At 36.5% G+C, this 19,618-nt stretch overlaps 1 protein-coding gene across 5 annotated transcripts in view; it reads left to right on the forward strand.

The window, feature by feature from the left end:
• Positions 1–19,618, forward strand: part of LOC149572092 (DEAD-box ATP-dependent RNA helicase 17-like) — a 152,827-nt gene that overhangs the window by 17,349 nt on the left and 115,860 nt on the right. For 2 of the 5 annotated variants that reach the window (XM_089813394.1, XM_089813396.1), the window contains 2 exons: positions 12,373–12,445; positions 12,578–12,687. In XM_089813394.1, the coding sequence (XP_089669520.1) occupies positions 12,373–12,445; positions 12,578–12,687 (183 nt within the window). Of the gene's footprint in view, positions 1–12,372; positions 12,446–12,573; positions 12,688–19,618 lie in introns of all 5 variants that reach the window. The other 3 variants (XM_089813398.1, XM_089813399.1, XM_089813395.1) reach the window with 2 other exon arrangements.

Raw genomic sequence — 19,618 nt, forward strand, 5'->3', positions numbered from 1 at the left:
ACCTCAAAACTCCTCTCTGTCCTCTTTTGATCTGCATACTGCTTATGCTGATTTTGTGCTCTGGCAATATTATCTTTGAGAGCATCAACAATGTCCTTGCTCTCTTGAAGCAAATCCCCAGCACGAGGAACTCTAACATCACTCATAAGCAAATCAACAAAGCTTGGTGCATTATAGCCATATAGTGTTTTGAAAGGAGTCATCTGAATAGACATGTGATAGGTAGTATTATAGCAATACTCACATAAATAAATCCATCTAACCCATGCTTTCTGCTGACCAACCGCGTAGTTCTTCAAATATCCCTCCACCCACTTATTTACTATCTCTGTCTGCCCATCAGTCTGCGGGTGGTAACTAGTGCTAGGTGTGAGCTTAGTGTCACATAAACGGAACACCTCCTACCAAAAAAGACTCAAGAACCTGCTGCCGCTGTCACTCACTATGCTCCGGGGTATCCCATGTAGTTTGAAAATCTCCCTGAAAAAAACTTCAGCCACCTCCATTGCCATGTAAGTAGTAGTGATGGGAAAGAAGTGTGCATACTTCGTCAACCTGTCTACCACCACATAGATGCAATCTCGCCCTTGGGCCTTAGGTAAACCCGTAATGAAATCCATGGATATACACTCCCACTTCCTGTTAGGAATGGGAAGTGGCTGTAGGAGCCCTGCTGGAAAGGTCTGCTCTTGTTTGTTCTGCTGACAAACAGGGCACTCTCTAACATACTACAACACATCTGCCTTGAGCCCCTTCCATGTGAACCGCTCCTATACCTGCTTGTACATTTTGAAGTATCCAGTCTAGCTGTAGGTGAATCATGAAGTGCTCTCATAACAATGCGCTTCACCTTTGATCCTGGGACTAAGAATATCCTGTTCTTGTAGATAATCAAATCATCCACAAGTGTATACTTGGTATCGACAACTGTCCCATCAACAATCCCGGATGCCCATGAATCTCTAGCACACTCAGCAATGATGAAGTGCCTCCAATCCTCTGATATTTGAATCATAGCATTGAGATGTGGTCTACGTGACAGTGCATCTGCTACCACATTCTAAGTCCCTTTCACATAGGAGATGTCAAAATCATAAGCTTGCAGTTTACTAACCCACTTTTGCTGCCTGTCATTGAGATCTCTCTGTCTAAGGAAATGTCTCAAACTATTGTGGTCAGTTTTAATGCAAAACTTACCATCCACCAGATACTGCCTGAATTTTGCCAATGCATGCATAATAGCCAACATCTCCTTGTCATATATACTAAATGATCTCTTTGGCCCACGAAGCGTCTTGCTCTCAAATGCAATGGGGTGGTTGTCCTGCATCAGAACAACACCAATACCCTCTCCAGATGCATCACACTGAAGCTCAAATGGCTTCGAGAAGTCGGGTAATGCTAACACAGGGCACGTAATCATGATCTTGAATCTCTCAAAGCAAGTTTGTGCCTCAGGTGTCCAAACAAAGGCTCCCTTCAACAAATCTCTCATAGGAGCTGCATGATGTGAATACTCACTAACAAATTTGCGGTAGAAACCACACAACACAAGAAACCCTCTCAACTGTGTCAGGTTCTCTGGAGTAGGCCAATCCACAATAGCACGGATCTTATCAGGATCCATCCTTACTCCCTCTGCACTAATGATATGACCCAAATACAATAGCTCTGTCATGCCCAAATCACATTTGGACTCCTTGGCGTATAAGGGCTCTGACTGCAGGATCCCCAAAACTATCTCCAAGTGCTCCATTTGCTCCTGCCAAGTCCGACTGTAAATCAGAATATCATCAAAGAAGACTAACACATACTTCCTCAACTGGTGATAGAAGACCCTGTTCATGATGGATTGAAAAGTAGCTAGTGCATTGGTCAGCCCAAATGGCATGACCACAAATTCAAAGTGCCCACAATGACATCTGAAGGCGGTCTTCTCAATATCCTGCTCTCTAACTCTGATTTGATGGTAGCCGGATCTCAAATCAATCTTCGTGAAGTAACATGCATTGTGAAGCTCATCAATCAACTCATCAATCCGTGGAATGGGGTACCTGTTCTTGATTGTCCTTTTGTTCAACACTCTGTAATCAATGCACATCCTTAATGTACCATCCTTTTTCTTCACCAACACAACCGAAGAGGCACAAGGAGACTTGCTAGGCCTGATGTGACCCATCGCAAGAAGCTCCTTGATGGTTTTCTTGATCTCATCCTTGAGCCTCTTAGGATGCCTGTATGGTGTAGTCATCACGGGTTTAGCACCCTCCTCCAACTCAATGATGTGCTCAATACCTCTGTTTGGTGGTCTGTCAGGTGGGATTTTACTAAAGACTGTCATACTTCACTCTCAACCTCTGTATGTCTGGATGATACTCATTCTTATGCTGTTCCTCCTGTGTAGGCATGAGAGTACATACGACTACCCACTCAATGTCATCATGTCTGGCTATCCTCTCCAGCCGTCTGAAGGAAATAATCCTGATGTCTCCATCACTGATGGCTCTCAAAATGTGTTGCTTCCCATCCACTTCAAACTTAATCTCCATGTTCTTCAATCTGAAGGTGACCTCTTCCAATGAGCGCAACCACTCCATCCCAAGAACAATATTCAGATCACCCATGTTGACAACATGGTAGTCTGCCTTGAACTCATAGTTGTTCAGGCGTAAGGGAAAATTTCTAACCATCCTGTTACACTTAAGAGTGTAGCCATCAGCAACCTGTACTCGTAGTCCTTCAAACTCCTCAGTCATAATTCCACGACGTTCAACAAAACATGCATCAATGAAATTGTGCGTAGCACCTGTATCAACCAAAGTAATAACTCTTTGCCCTGCTAGAGCACCACGCAGTCTAAAAGATCCTTCCTGCTAAATGTTAGACAAATGTGCCTCCTATAAGTGCAACTTGGGCTCCTCTTTAGTCTCTGGAGCTTCTGCTTCTGCCTCGGGCTCTGCATCACTATGATCAACCTCATGTCTAGAATTATCAAAATCTGAACCCTCATAGTAAGCCCACATAACCCTGTTGGCCTTCCTCTTAGGCCTCATAGGACAATCATGATCTCTGTCGTGGGGACCCTTGCATTAGAAACATAGCTTCTTCCTGTGCAAGTCATTCAGTGTCTCCATAGCCAAAGGTGCAGTAGATTTACCCTTGGTGTCACCTTTTTTGCCCTTGTTTTTATCAAACTTCTTATTGTCCTTGAATGAAGAAGTGCTCCTGGAGGTGAACCTGCTGGAGGGTGCTATGAGCTCCATGCTCCATGCCTTCCTCATAGCCTCCTGCAATGAAGGGGGATCGAATGCCTTGATCCACCCCTTTAGAGGTTCAGACAACCCCTTTGTGAATAGTATAACCAACCTCCTCTCGGACACATCCTCCACCATCACTGATAATCTCTGAAACTCACTAATGTAGACCTCCAAACTGTTTGTCTGTCTCAGCTGTGCAAGATCACAGAAGAAGACCTTTGGGTCTTTCTTATCAAAGCGCTCTACCAATCTATCCACAAAATCCTGATTGGATGTCACTTGATTATGCTGCATTGTAACCATACCATGTGACCACCAATCATGTGTTGCGCCCTCTAAATGCAAAGTAGCATACCTGATAGCATCCGTCTCTGACATAGGCGTCAATGCTAGGAATGTATCTCACTTATGGATCTAGGCTTGTGCTATCATGTGTCCACTGCTGTCGAAAGATGGTAAGGTGAGCTTGCTAGTAGCTCGTTGCAACTCACTGTCCTGACCTCCTCTAGGCCACCAGTTCTGCCTGCTACTCATGTGCTCTCTTCTCTGACTTAGGTAGCGATCAAAATTCAACAACTCACGAACATGTGGAGGTAGTGCCTGCCATTCTGCATTTGCAACTCGAAGATCATCCTGAAAGTCCTCTGGCATATCATCCTCTACTGCCTCCTGGGTCACCTCTCTAAGGAATGTAGGACACGTAGGCCTGTTTGTAGTCCATGACCTGTGCCTAGGAGCACCCTGTGAACCTGCTACACTCCTGTTATCCTGCTCTGGTGTCCCCCTACCCTGTTCCTGATTCCTCGGCTGAGCAACTCTCTCCATCATAGTAGTCAATGCACGTATAGACTGAACTAACTCCTGCTGTCTAGTAGCCATAGCCTGGAAGAAGTTTCTAACCTCATCATCATCAGTCCTAGGGACTCTAGGTGGACTCTGTGACTGTCTTTCACCCATATTAAGTATATCCCTAAATTCCTGCTCACCCTCAGGTGCTGCTCTCCTGCGTGTATAATAGTTGTGATACCCAAAAGCTGAAGGATGCATAAAGATTCTTTACCCAACAGGATGGCACCGCTCTGATACCACTATAATGGCCCTTGCCAATAGGCCACTGATAACCACTAATACTGAACTGTGAAATTTCATCAAGCACTTGACATGCAAACTAAATACACTGTTGAAAGTAAAATGCTGAATAAAGGAAATTGTTGTGCAACAAATCTACTCAAATAACTGATGTAAAATAGTGCCAATATATTCATTCAATGATAACCTAATGCTTTTGCATATGATATGCGATTTTCAACTCAAAGCATTACAACATGACACATTACAAACAAACCCTTATTGGCTGAATGCAACTGAGTATTTCTTGCAACTACAAACTAAAATGAAAGAACCGGGATTGAGTAGATGCTGGAGACTGAATGCTGAAGACGAAATGATGAAAATGCAACTCCAACCTGCCCTCAGATTTGCTGATCGTACGGCTTGTAGGTGCATCTATACATGTACGAACTGGTACGAATCCTGGAAAAAATAGATATTGGGCTGAAAGGTGCCGAAAATGGTATAGAAATAATTGCTAGGCTCCAAGGAAAATTATCCTAGAAAATAAAAAAATCAAACTCCCAGCCAACAATGAGATATGAGCAAAAATGTATGTCCAGGCTGAAAATCGAACCTTGCTGGAAATGTCTAAATACCAAATAAGCCCAACTTGAATTAGCAGAATACCACTTCCAAAGTGCAACCCTTCAAAGGATATTTCACCTCCTCAGTTATGCAAATCCTTAGGAGACTCCGTTCCTAACGATCAAATGACAATCTGCAGACCAAGATGGCACCACAAATGCTCAAAGAGAAAAGTAGTGTAAACTCAAGTCTTGGGATGTCCAAATGAGAGGCCAAACACTCTATTTATTCACTTTTCTAAGAAGCCACTAAGAACTTCTAGAAGTATCCATAAAATATTCTTATGAAATCCCTTTGTAATGCACTTTTATATTAAAAATAACTTTATAAAATAAAAAGTGCAACTCAACTCAAAATTATAATATTTTGTCCCCGCATAACACATAAAATAAAAATATGATAAACCCCATCTCTCCAAGAGCAAATAAGACCATCCAATCCCCAAATAATCATCAGAATGACTCTTTCACCAAAATCATCTGTCTACAAGAGTCCATGATAGGCAAATTCACTGAAAAATAACATGTCACTAAAAAGGGGACATGACAACAAGCTATTTCTGATATTGTAAATGCAATTACTACTAGAGCTATTTTGTATGGAGTGAATAGTAGAGGTCGGACCATGTTCATATGTTAAATTTATAACATTCTTCTTCACAAACCTTTTACATTGTACAACTTGTATTCAGAGTTTTGTGTCATTGTATATTGGCTCTTGTACTTTAAAGAACCAATCTTAGAAGGGATTGTTGTGATAAATGACTAAAATTTTAAAATATTGTGTTTAATAAGTGATAAAAAGTTTGATTTTTCAGTTTGGTACATCCTTTGACATACATGGTTACTTGTTTAGGACTCGATAGTACAGTTAAGACTTGAGCATAAATATAATTTTAATATGATTACATTATTTTCTGAAGCCATATGTCTTTGTTATTTCAACATGAACAGGGACACTACATTTGGTATCTAATCTTCCCACAGACAAATAGATCTAAGACCATTTCTGCTCTTGTGTCGATTTGGAATGATTCTATTAAAGATTGGTAGCTGCAGGAGCTATTTGCATACCTGTGATGATTGCATTAGTATTATGGTTGAGATATTTGCTATGTGAAGATGACGTCTCTACTATGTTATGTCAACTTTTATACTTCTTTATGATCAGACACTTTATGACTTCAAAGAGTCTTCAAGATGATTGGTTATCCTTATGAAGAGTCTCACCTCTTTGGTTTGAAACACTGTGGACATGAAGAGTCCTCATTGCCAACACATGAAAGGTTGCTCTCTTTGTAACTGTCATCAGCATGTGTGCCACGACAGTCATGCATTCAAGCATCTTTCATTCGTGTTGACATCAGTATTTAAGAGATTCTATATTTGCCTGGCTTTTGGGAATTTCAAAGAGTCACATTATTTAAATGTGTCCTACAAAGTTTTGGCCAAAACTCTGGTCATAAGGTTAGAGAATATTTTGCCCATGATAAGCAGCTCTTCTCAAATAGTTGTTGAAAAAGGGAGATAAGTTCTGGAAAACCTAGTTACTTGTTGGCAATCTATGGTGTGGGCCAGAACTTCCAACCGACAGGCAGGTATCTTGTTGATAGACCATGAGAAGGCATATGATAGGATTGAATGGAACCTCATCCTAATGATGCTAGAAGCTCTGGGCTTCACCCCCCACTATTTTGTAAGATGGTCTCTACCTTGATGAATGATGCAACTGTGGTAGTGGAGGGCAATTGGGCTAGATCTGAAAACTTTATCCTCTCTAGGTCAATTAGACAAGGATGCCCACTTGCCCCTTCTCTTTTTGTGATTTTTATTAACTCACTTTTCTATCTTTTGAGGGATGAGAGCATTTCCCCCAAAGTCGAAATTGCAGTGCTTCTAAATCAAGACTATATCTCCAATAATCAGGTTACTGATGATAGTGAAATCATCATTCAGATGCTAGAGGAGAATCTGAGAAGTCTTATGGAGGAGTTAGAGCTATTCAGTGTAGCCTTATGGATAAGAGTATTGTTAGATATTTAAGGTTTTCCTTCTCTGTTTTCCCTGAGCTTAAAGACATGTGGGATTGGGTCAAGAACAAGATAGAGAAGAAGTTGCATAAGTGGAACAACCACTTCCATTCCATGGTTGGGAGAGTACAAGTTTGTCATAAAATTCTATCCTCTTACACTATTTACTATTCCTCTGCTTGGTTATTCAATGTTGGCACAAATTTCCTTTGGTCTGATGGAAAATGCAACAGAACACATCACGCTGCAGCTAGGAATGGTGTTCTAGAAGCAAAGAACTGGGGGAATTAGGACTGAAAGATCTGAGGACACAAGGTTAGCTCTTGTTGTCAAATGGATTGCCAAGGTTTTTGAGGGTAGTTAAACTTGGAAGATTTTGATAAGAAATAACATCTCTAGAGCCACACCTCACATGCTAGATTCTGGAAGAACCTCCATCTGAATGACCTATACAGTGTTGACTTACACATTAATGTTTAAGGCTTGAATGTTTTCAAAGCCGGAAAACTTGGAGCACCGTGAGACATTTTATCCTAGGTAACTATCATTTTGATAAGAATAATGCAATATGTGGAGAAAAATCAGTTTGGTGGAACTTAACTCATGGTGGCAAGCCTCTAGCACTACTGCAAGGGTGCTCAGCCAAAAAGTGGGCTTCTAAAGGTATTAATTGTTTCCAAGACATCATAGAGGATAGTGAACTTATCAGCTAGCAGAACCTTGTTAATAGACATGGTATCCCTCATTCTCCATTAAGAACATATTGTATAAAGCTTTCAGCCACCAGCTGTCTTAACCTCCCCAAAAGTTGTAGCCCTCCCTCTAACAGGTTTGTTATGCTCAAGTGGCCTTATGACACTCCCCTTCCTCAAGTCAAAGCCAAACACACACACACACACACACACACACACACACACACACACACACACACACACACACACACACACACACATTATATACATCCTTGACCACCTTAATGTGAAGTGGAATCTTAAGACCATAACAATTGGAGCAATCATCTCATTAATTTCTGACACCATCCCCGTGAACCTAAATATCCTGTTTCTTTTGGTGCTTTCTTTTGCACAGACTACCTTATAAGAAGCCAGGCGGGGAGCCCAATAATTGTTCTTGTTGAAAACAATTATTCAATTGTATATTGTCATTGATGTTACACACATGTCAAACTCTAATCGAGCACAACTAGTGTTAGGCGAGCTTAGTCAGGCACTGAAGAAGTCTCCAGTATTAGCCGAGCAGAATTCAAAAGGAACTGAGTTAGGTCAGTCAATGAAGAGAGTATTAACCAAGTTTGGTTGGTTATCAAAGGAATTCACTATTACCTGAGTGACTCATTTTAGTGTTAGCCGATTGTCAGTAGATTACCTTTGCCAATTAATTGGTTAATATAAGCTGACTGAATAGCTATTAAATGTTTGTATGAAAGGGTATTCAAGCCGAGTTGACATTGGATGTCATATATATGAAAGGTCAAGTTGTGGATTGAATAAAGCAATTGGGAACAATGAAAAAGAAGCAAAATGAGAAGGATATCTGATTAAGGACAGAGCATCCGAGTTGGAAGACTGAGCTGCAAAGAATATTTTGATTAGGAAGGATCAAGAGTATAAACTAGAATAGTGATCTGAATCTGCAAAGTCAGTTGCTTCATCAATCAAGTTAATCATTGTTACTCTCTAACAATTGTGGTAGTGAAGAAATCTCTTAACAGAGTTGGCTTAACAATCATTTTATAAATCCTCTAACAAGGTGGCATTTCTAGATTGAAGTGTTTGAAGACCTCTAACAAGGCCACTCCTAACAGGGTGATTCAAATCCTCTAATAGGGTCACATTTAACCGTGTGTTTTGTAACCTTTCACAGGGTTGGCTCCTAACAGGGCTTACTTCAGAAGAGTGAAAAGTTGTAACTAGTTGCATTGGTGGTTTTCCCAAATTGGGTTTCCGCGTTAAATCTTGGTGTCTCATGTGTTCATGTTATTTGCTTAATGCTTTTGCAAATAAGTTACTAAAGGTTAACACACATTAATATCTTAAGATTGCTTTGTTAACCAAGTTACAGTAAATATCTAGTTCTAACCAAGCAGAGCAAGGATCTGGTTTATTTAGTGAGAAGTTTGTATTGACATCTAAGGGACTTGGAATTGTTTTTGTGGTAATTGATTCACCCCTCCCTTCTCAATTACTCCTTACATTCCAACAGTTCTATGTGCAAAAACTTTGAATCTGTCTTACATGTCTTTTTGGAATGTATTTTTTCTAAGCAAATATGTAATCTCCTTGGACTTACCCCCCAATGGCAACTTTAACATAATGCATATTATTTTTGGTAATATTTGAGTAGTAATAAAAGCAGTAAATTCTTGTGGTCTATTCTTTCTTTTGTTATATTTTGGCATCTATGGAAGCATAGGATTGATGACTTATTCAATGGGAAGGTTAGACACCTTACTGAGTCTCTATGGAGGCTCATATTTTAATATTTCTTCACAGGTGACAATCATCTTAAAGTTTAAAGAGGACAAGTTCTTACAATTGCTAAATCAGGAAGAGAAGAAGTTTGTAGAGAGGAAGTTGCATATGGGTACACATGTATCAAACCTCAAGGAAAGGGAGATGAATTTGATATTACAATTGGAGAGTTCTTAGACCAGATAAGGTAGAGTAATAAGCGTGAGAAGAAGCATGGAGCCCCTGCAACCTCTAATGCTACACACCAGTGCTAGGCACCTTCTTCTGCTAAACCAACCCACCATCTCTTAGGCCAGCATGCTAAATGCTACTTTGTCAGAGCAAAGGATCCCACCCTCTACAGCTATGGCCTATTGGCCATTGCTATATTGGGGGCTGCCGCTCCCAACCCCCACTTGGGGTTGGCCCGACCCCAACCCCGTCGAGGAATTATGGATCTGATTTTGTGTAAATTTGACTTTTTTTTTTTTTACACTCACACTTGTTCTCTCTTGTTTACTTTTTTCTTTTATTCACAAATGAAATTGTACTCTCTAATGTATTGACTTACTTGTATATTTCTAGTAACATAAACTGAACCTCATTTTTAGGTGCAAGCACTAGTTGTACCCATTTCATATTCTAGGTGCACTCTAGCAATCTCTAGGTATATGGTTGGAGTTATGGTTAATAGTAGATTATGAACCTGCTGCCATTTCTGCAACTGTTCCCTTGTAGTTCCTTACTTCTTACCATTTCTGTAGCTACCTCAAATTTTCAGTTTAGAAGTCTACCCCAAAATTTCACCCCTTACCTGACCCAACCATCCCCACTTTTGATCCATCTCCACTATTGATTTTCACTTTTTGAAATTGCCATGGGCTGATTTTGGTTTCTTGATGTTCTGTAGACATATGGTAAGGAGTCAATGTGATAGCCAGAGTATGAAATCAGATGAGATGAGTTAGGTTGTTACTCAATTGTAGTACTTATTTGGTTTATTGTGAGTTATATTCATTAGGTTGGACCAATTAAGCAATAAGCTTGATATTTCCTACACAAGATCTTGATCCTTCCAAGTGGAGAATTTTATTGTTATTTACTTAGGCGATTGAACCAACATGTAGATTGTTTATTTTTGAATTGAATAGCATATAATAGGAGGTTCATTAGCTTGTCGAATAGCTTATATTATAGAAATCTTTTACTAGAGAAAATGATCTACTTTGAACTGGTGATGTTGGTTGATTTTTTATCCAACCATTATCTCCTTAGCATAGTGAGAGTGTATCATTTAGGTTCCACATGGTTGGGAGGTAGTGATTTCATTACCAATTGAGATTCTGATGGATTTGTACTAGTGTTGGATGATCATTTGTTAGAGTTGTACTATTCTAATATATCATGCTTGGAGACTTGACCTTATTCTTTGTTGTTTCATTTTGTATCATGTATCATTGTATTGGTTGAGATCCTTATGGGATATTGTATTTTACTTGTATTATAGCTATATACTCTACGATTTGTGCAGCCGATGCTATGCCATTGTGTATAACTTATGGTATCAGTTGTATCTATGTACATTCATTATGAAATGATGTGGTTGAAAACCATTTATGGTCTTGGACATTGTACTTAAGATGAATTTAACTAATGAATTTAACATGTACATATTATTCTACATTATGGAACCCTTAAGAAATGTAATCAATGTTGTGTATTCATGTGTATGTAATATGTTCTCATTGTATTACTTTTGCACTATTATTATTGATGTAGAAACTTATTTAGTAAACTTAGTGACATGTTTTAGATTATTTTCTCTTGGGTTCCCTAGTGGGGTGTTACATGGTACTACCATGATTAATCACACCTTTTAATGGAGTTATCAAATATTTTAAGTGTTAGTAGAGTGATTCAATATCTTTAGCTTACAATGCATTCCATTGTTTCTCATACAATTTTAACAAATGTTGTATGCATGCTTATATAAGGTGAATATATTAAATAACTATACTTAGAAGGAATCATGGTATGGAGATATGCAACATTATAGATTTTGCACCTCACATTAGAGGAATGTTGATAGCGGAGATTTCTCTATGAGAGGAATTTCTGCCAAACATATTAAGCAGGAAGCTTGATATTTCCTACACAAGATCTTGATCCTTCCAAGTGGAGAATTGTATTGTTATTTACTTATGTGATTGAATTAACATGTAGATTGTTTATTTTTGAATTGAATAGCATATAATAGGAGGTTCATCAGCTTGCCGAATAGCTTATATTACATAAATCTTTTATTAGAGAAAATGATCTACTTTGAATTGGTGATGTTGGTTGATTTTTTATCCAACCGTTATCTCCTTAGCATAGTGAGAGTGTATCATTTAGGTTCACATGGTTGGTAGGTAGTGATTTCATTACCATTTGAGATTCTGATGGATTTGTACTAGTGTTGGATGATCATTTGTTAGAGTTGTACTATTCTAATTTATCATACTTGGAGACTTGACCTTTTTCTCTGTTGTTTCATTTTGTATCATGTATCATTGTATTGGTTGAGATCCTTATGAGATATTGTATTTTACTTGTATTATAACTATATACTCTACGATTTGTGCAGTCGATGCTATGCCATTGTGTATAACTTATGGTATCAGTTGTATCTATGTACATTCATTACGAAATGATGTGGTTGAAAACCATTTATGGTCTTCGACATTGTACTTAAGATGAAATGTTTTGTATGTCATTTTTGGTGCTCTTTGCAAGAATGAATTTTATTTTGGAACATACTTGCATAAAAAAATACCCAGCTTCTTAAAGACTTCAACTACTATTGAAAGATGTAATGAATTTTCTTTCAGTTCAAATATGTTGTTTTACTAAAGTAGTTTACTGTGCTTTGGTTCAGGTAGAATGGGCTTCAAAGTCCCTACTCTTATCCAGAAGCAGAGCATTCCAGTCATCCTTTCAGGATGTGATGTGTATCCATTTGTTCCCTTTACTTGACATATGTTACAATCAGAATCATATTGATTTTTGAGAAATTTGATATATATGCTGTCGTTGAAATGTGAATGCTAAGCAATTAGTTTTCATTAATGAAAAGAAGGCAGACTTGTGAATGCAGGAACTGGTACTGGCAAAACAATTGCATATCTTGCACCTATTATTCACCACATGCAAGCATATGTTCCTCGTTTAAATCGTTTTGATGGAACATTTGGTAAGAACTGAATTTGCTATAAAAGTATTTCTTGTAATAAGTGGACATTAATTATTTGTTTATTTGTATTGATTTCCAGATTTCTAGATTCTTTTTACGCATTATCTTTATCACTATCTTGTCTCACTTAACATCGGTAGAAACTACGTGGTGTAATAAATTTATTATGATTTATTAAATTTATATAGAAAATTGCAACTACCAAGGAGTGGGTGCATTGAGGTTTGGTGAGTTCTACAAATCCAAGTTTAGGAAAGATGTTATGTAAATGCTGCCACTGTCACTTATAGTGTTTCTTTGCAGTTCACAAAGTCAAAATATCTGTAAAGAAAGATCAGCCACTTATGGTTCCCTATCTTCTGAAGCATAAAAATGAGTTTATTGAGTGGTTCTACCAACAATTACGTGGTTCTAATGACAAATTTAAAGTTGAAACCCTAACTATTCAATTTATTATTTTCTTCTAAATTTCTATAATCAAATATTTCCTATATTATTTAAAGGGGTTTTAAAAGAATACAGTCACAATAATTTTTTACAATTTTCTTCTAAAATTTTCCGTAGTCAATTTTCTTGATTAATAAGTTTTTTTTTCAAAATCTGCAAGATAATTCCTTATTCAACAATCATTACAGTAAATTAATAAGCAATAAGCAAACACCTAGGAAGACATGAAGTAGACAGATCTTTCAATAGAATTCTACAATGGGTTTTCAAACCCTACCTCAAAACCACAACTAAAATCTGAGACAATCTGTGAATGCATGCAAATCCAAACCCTCTGAAACTTTCAACAATTCTTTTGAACCAATTCTGAATTTTGCTCCCCAAAACCTGTGTGTCTAGAAATGAGCTCTAATTTCCTTAATAAAGAGTTTTTCTCCCAAATCAAGGCTTTGATCATGCAATCATGCGAAAACCCTTTGTTTTTAATTACTATATTTTAATTTTCATGAACACACTTTATGTAATTTAATTAAAATAAACTTTATTAAATTAAAGTTTTCTCTCTTATTAAATCATGCGACGTTTTTAATATAATATTTATTAATTTAACTAATAATATTATTTAGAGTTTATTAAAAATAAAATTCTTAAATAAATTATTATTAAATTAAATAAATATAAATACGCCTAAATTATAATTATAATCAAATCTTTTAAATTTAATTCTTTCATGCACATTTAAAGAACTTTTTAATTAAAATATTCTTTTATATTTTCTTTTCCTCCACTTATTAATTAGTGCAAGCACTAATTAAATGATAGTTTATTGTTTAAATTAATAATAATAATCAAAGCTCATTATTTAAATGCAATTCTAATTTAATTATTATTAAATAAATAATTTAATAATAATTTATTTAGGAGTATTATTTTTAATAAACTCTAAATAGTATTATTAGTTAAATTAATAAATATTATATTAAAAATGTCACATGATTTAATAAGGGAGAGAAAGCTTTAATTTAATAAAGTTTATTTTAATTAAATTGCATAAAGTGTGTTCATAAAAATTAAAATCTAGTAATTAAAGACAAAATGTTTTCACATGATTGCATGATCAAAGCCTTGATTTGGGGGAAAAACTCTTTATTAAGGAAATTAGAGCTCATTTCTAGATACACAAGTTTTGGAGAGCAAAATTCAGAATTGGATCAAAAGAATTGTTGAAAGTTTTAGAGGGTTTGGATTTGCATGCATTCACAGATTGTCTCAGAATTTAGCTATAGTTTTGAGGTAGGATTTGAAAACCCATTGTAGAATTTTATTGAAAGATCTGTCTACTTTGTGTCTTCTTGGGTGTTTGCATATTGCTTATTAATTTACTGTATTAATTATTGAATAAAGAATTATGTTGTAGATTTTGAAAAAGGAAAACTTATTAATCAAGAAAACTTGACTGCAGAAAATTATAGAAAAAAATGTAGAAAATTATTGTGACTGTATTCTTATAAACCCCTTTCTAATATAACGAAAATTTTGATAATTGAAAATTGAAAGAAAATAATAAATTGAACAGTTAGTGTTGCAACTTTAAATTTTTTATTAGAACCATGAGATTATCATGAGTTTTCTAAATATAGATAAATATTATTCTTATATCAAAAATAATTTAATTGCAAAATTTATTGGAAAAATAAAAAAAATTAATTGAGAGGAAAACATGTTGTAACTAAATTTATGCATGCATGTGAAAACAAATATACTAAAAATAGAAATGCTATCATTATTGAGAGAGTTCAAAGCATACAACATTTGACTAGAGCATATTTTGATATAAAACTTCATATTTTCATTCAATCGAGATACCTTACAATGCCAAATGTAAATGCTTATAAATCATTGATTTTTCGTGAGTAACCACCCAAAGATCCCTTACGAGAATAACTTCTAGCAACTAACTAGTGTATTATTTTATTTAGTTGAAGCTAAAATTAACCTATTAATGTAAAAACTCTAAAATTTCCCCCTTATTACGTTAATTCAAACAAGAGTGGAAATTGCAAGGGTTTTAAATCAACCATATGGAGACTTTGATGAAGCGTTCTCACCAATCCTTGCTCGCTCAAGAAACACCAAATTGACCGCATCAGTGGATCTCATGCCTGTAAAACTTGAAGTAGTCTTCACAATATGAGTGTTCCCCCATCCCTTGCACAATAAGATACATTTCTTCCGAAATTCCACAGCTCCTTAATGTGTGTCTAATGCCTTTAGTGCTGCACATGAGACAACTTTCCTCCAAAATTCCACTCTTCTCTAAGTGTGTCAAAGTGCTATGGACACAATCACCACCAATATGCCTGCATATGAGACACCTTTCCTTCGAAAGTCTAGATCTCCTCCGAGTGTGTCTGACGGCTCCTCAAATGCTCGACAAAGCATATTCAACTCCTGCCTCCCTCCATTTGTTGAAGGGACAACCATGCTACCAAGCCCCAGATTTTCAGGGACACAAATACTTGCTTCTCATTCAATAAATTATCTCTGAGCAAGAAGGTGGTTCAAGATGATAGAAAACCTCCTGCTTCCATTGCCTCCATCCTCTTATAATATCTTGATTTGGCTTCTAAGACATGTTCTCTTTATCAAATAATCATTCCAGTTATCTTGTTCAGTTGCCAAATGATACTTCCAGGCTTTCCAAGGCTCTGCAAAATCAAGATCAGTTTCATACAAAGTCTTCAAATCATCAAAACCAAACACTTCTATCTTCATTTTTGTTAGTAAACTTCTTCTTCTACTCAAAGCATCAACAACTTTGTTTGACTGTCTACTTCTATGTTTCAACAGAAAGGGGAAAATTTGCAAATATTCAATCCACTTCATGTCTCTGATTCAACTTGTTGTGACTTCCAATGTACTGCAAAGTTTTATGATCTGCATATTATACAAATTTCTTAGGCATCAAATAATGTCTCCATTTCTTCAAGGCTTGAACAATAGCATAGAATTCCTAATCATAGACTGAGTATTTCTTTCTAGTGTGTTTCAATTTCTTACTAATGAAAACTACATGTCTTCTTTCTTGACTCAAAACAACTTCAATTGCATTCCCAATGGCATCACAGTGTGCTTGAAAAACCTTAGTGAAATTAGGCAAAGAAAGTGTAGGCAACTCTGTAACCTTTTGTATTAATGTTTGCTCCTTTTGTTTTAATGTTTCCAAACTCTTATTTGCTCCATCTATCCACTTTAAATCCCTTTTATCTCCTCTGTAGTCTCCATCATAGCATTACATACTGAACTGAAATTTCTAATAAACTTTTTGTAAAAACTTGCCAATCCATGAAATGATCTAATTTCTCCAACAGTCACAGGTGTAGGCCATTCAAGTATAGCTTTTACCTTCTTAGGATCCATCTTCAAACCGTCAACTAAAATCAGAAAACCAAGGTATACAAGCTTCTTCATAAAAGAACATTTCTTCAAGTTAATCAACAACTTTTTCTCTTTCAACCTCTGTACCACTTGTCTAATATGCTCAAGATGTTCCTCTTTAGTCTTACTGAAAATCAATATGTCATCCAGATATACAATCACAAACTTACCCAAGAGTTCAAAACTTCATACATCAACCTCATGAAAGTGCTAGGCGCATTAGTCAAACCAAAAGGTATAACCAACCTTTCATACAACCCTTCCACTTCATTAGTCTTAAAAGCAGTTTTCCATTCATCTCCTTTAATTCTGATATGATGATATCCACTTTTAAAATTATTTTTGGTAAAGTATTTAGCCCCACTCATACAATCCATGATGTCATCAATTCTAGGCAAAGGCAACCTTTACTTCAATGTGCTCTTGATTATAGCTTTGGAATCAGTGCACATTCTCCATTCTCCATTCTTTGTAGATGCCAATACAACAAGTACAACACAAGGACTCAAACTTTCTCTTATCAAACCTTTCTCAAGTAATCCTTGCACTTCTCTATACAATTCAGCATTCTCTACAGGGGTTAATCTATATGGTGCTTTATTAGGTAAGCTAGCTCTAGGTACCAAATCTGTACAGTGACTAATACTTCTCACAGGAGGCAATTAGTCAAGTATATCCTTAGAAATAACATCTTGAAATTCATCCAACAAAGCTCTTATCTCAGGTGCATGCTCAAGTTCATCTTGTTTTTCAGTCTCCCTAGGAATCAAAGCAAGGCATATATAACATCTTTAAATTCATCCAACAAAGCTCTTATCTCAGGTGCATGCTCAAGCTCATCTTGTTTTTTAGTCTCCCTAGGAATCAAAGCAAGGCATATATTTTGTCCCTTCATATCTTTAGCAAATTGATTTCCATCTACCAAACAAACTCTTACTGTAGTACAATGGTTCTCATCAGGTTTCTCAATCAAAGGCAACAAAATCTGTTTCTTCCCAGTTGCCCAAATAGTATATTGATTCAATCTACCATCATGCAATGCTTGTCTATCATATTGCCAAGGTCTACCCAACAGAATGTGACAACAATCCATACGCACAATATCACATAAGACTTCATCACAGTAATTCCCAATTTTGAATTTCACAAGGCATTGTTTACTTATCAACAATTTATGGTCATCTTGAATCCAAGCAACATGATAGGGTTTCGGATGCCTCAACCCCTCTAATCTCAACTTGTTTACCAATTCCTCTGAAGCCAAATTATTTGAGCTACCACTATCAATGATCACTTTGCAACATTGCCCATCAATTTTACATCTGGTATTGAACAAACTTCTCCTCAAGACAGGTCCTTCATCTGATTTTTCATTCCACAAGACTTCTTATCACTAGGTTCTCCTCACCATTCTCAGGTTCATTTGGTGCTTCAAAAACTTCTTCACAAGATAAAACATTTCTAGCACTTCCTCCAACCTTTTTACCATAATTAGTACATTCAAAAGCTCTATGTCCTCCACATTTGAAACAAGTACCCTTAAACCAAGATCTTTCTCCTCTGCCCTCTGTTTATCTTCACCATGGCTTTTGATGCTTTTACCAGCAGGTGTGGCACTGATATAGAAAACATGGTAAAGCCATTATATGTTTGAAGATTCTTCTCAACCACTAAGTGGGACACAAACTCCACAGATACAACTCTGTCAATTTGATTTTTGGATGCCTATCTTTTCACTGACACACAACATTCACTGTTTGACATTTCCTGTCAACTACTCAGCAGATTCAAGCTTTTATCTTGGAGATAGAGAATCTTGGTCCTGCTGTGGGTTCCACTTTTGTTGTTCCCTCAGTCCCTTTGACTCGTTTGTTGTCACTTGCTGGACATTAATAAATTTTATCTTTATAGATCAAACTAAGGCTTCATATTTGATCATCTATTTGTCATCTAGTAGCACCTAGTTAGTCATGTACAATTTGCTTTTCCTTTAATTAAATCTGCAATTCCTTGTTATCTTTAGAGACAAATTAATCTTTCTTGTGATGTGCTACAAACCAAACTAGGGCTTCATATTTGATCATTTGTTTCTGTTCTATTTGTACAACACCAACTGATCTTTTTGGCATTAATGAATCTGTTTGACATTAATGAAACTATTTGACATCAATGAAGTTGTTTGATACCAAAATGACAAACTCTTCTTAAGAATAGATGGTCTCCAACATCTTATTTTTGGTCTGCATATTGTTTTGAGTCTCTCCCTAATGATATAAGTGTTGATAGTTTGCAATCTTGACAGTGTTGCTGATGTTGTGCCAACTAGGTGTACTTGTGGTTGATCCTGACCTATTCCATTTTCTTTGGAAAATGTGTTAGGATGCCTACAAGCTTTAGATAAGTGCTAGGTAGATTTGCAAGCTAATTTTACGCTTGTTTCATATAATTGGAGCTGACCTACTTCAAGTCACATGTTTCACTTGCTAAGTTCTTTGCCAATATATTAGGCAATCTTCTGATGATATGGAGGATCTATAAGGAAGAATATATCATTTGTGAGTTTTTGTGTGAAGTTTTTGGTGATGTGCAAAGCTGATCAGTATTTGAAATGATGATGTACGAAGTTAGTGTAACTGAATGATAAAGCTGCAAAAGAGGATTACACCATCAGCATAACTTAGATGCCTATAGTTACAATAGCTCTGGGATTGATTGTGTACAAGTTTTTTCCATCATCTTGGATCATTCTCTGTGATTGTGAAGAAGTATTACAGAGTGTGATCTGCAACATTGATGATAAAATTTTGTAAACAATCAGATTCCAGAAGCTACTGTAACCTTGATATGGATTATGGAAATTTAATGGCTTTGGCAGACACCTTTTCTATAGCAGTTCATTTCATCTATCTCAATTGAATGCAATTGTGTCTTGCTATGAAGAAGTGATCTTCAAGTGACAAGACATTTGTATCTTGCTCTGAGTCAACTTGTCTTGGATGCAAGCTGACTATGAGGCCCTTGTAACATTTGGTTCATACATTGTAGG

This window comes from Cupressus sempervirens, chromosome 2 (assembly GCF_028749045.1).
Source record: "Cupressus sempervirens isolate cs-2001-9-10 chromosome 2, ASM2874904v1, whole genome shotgun sequence".
NCBI lineage: Eukaryota > Viridiplantae > Streptophyta > Pinopsida > Cupressales > Cupressaceae > Cupressus > Cupressus sempervirens.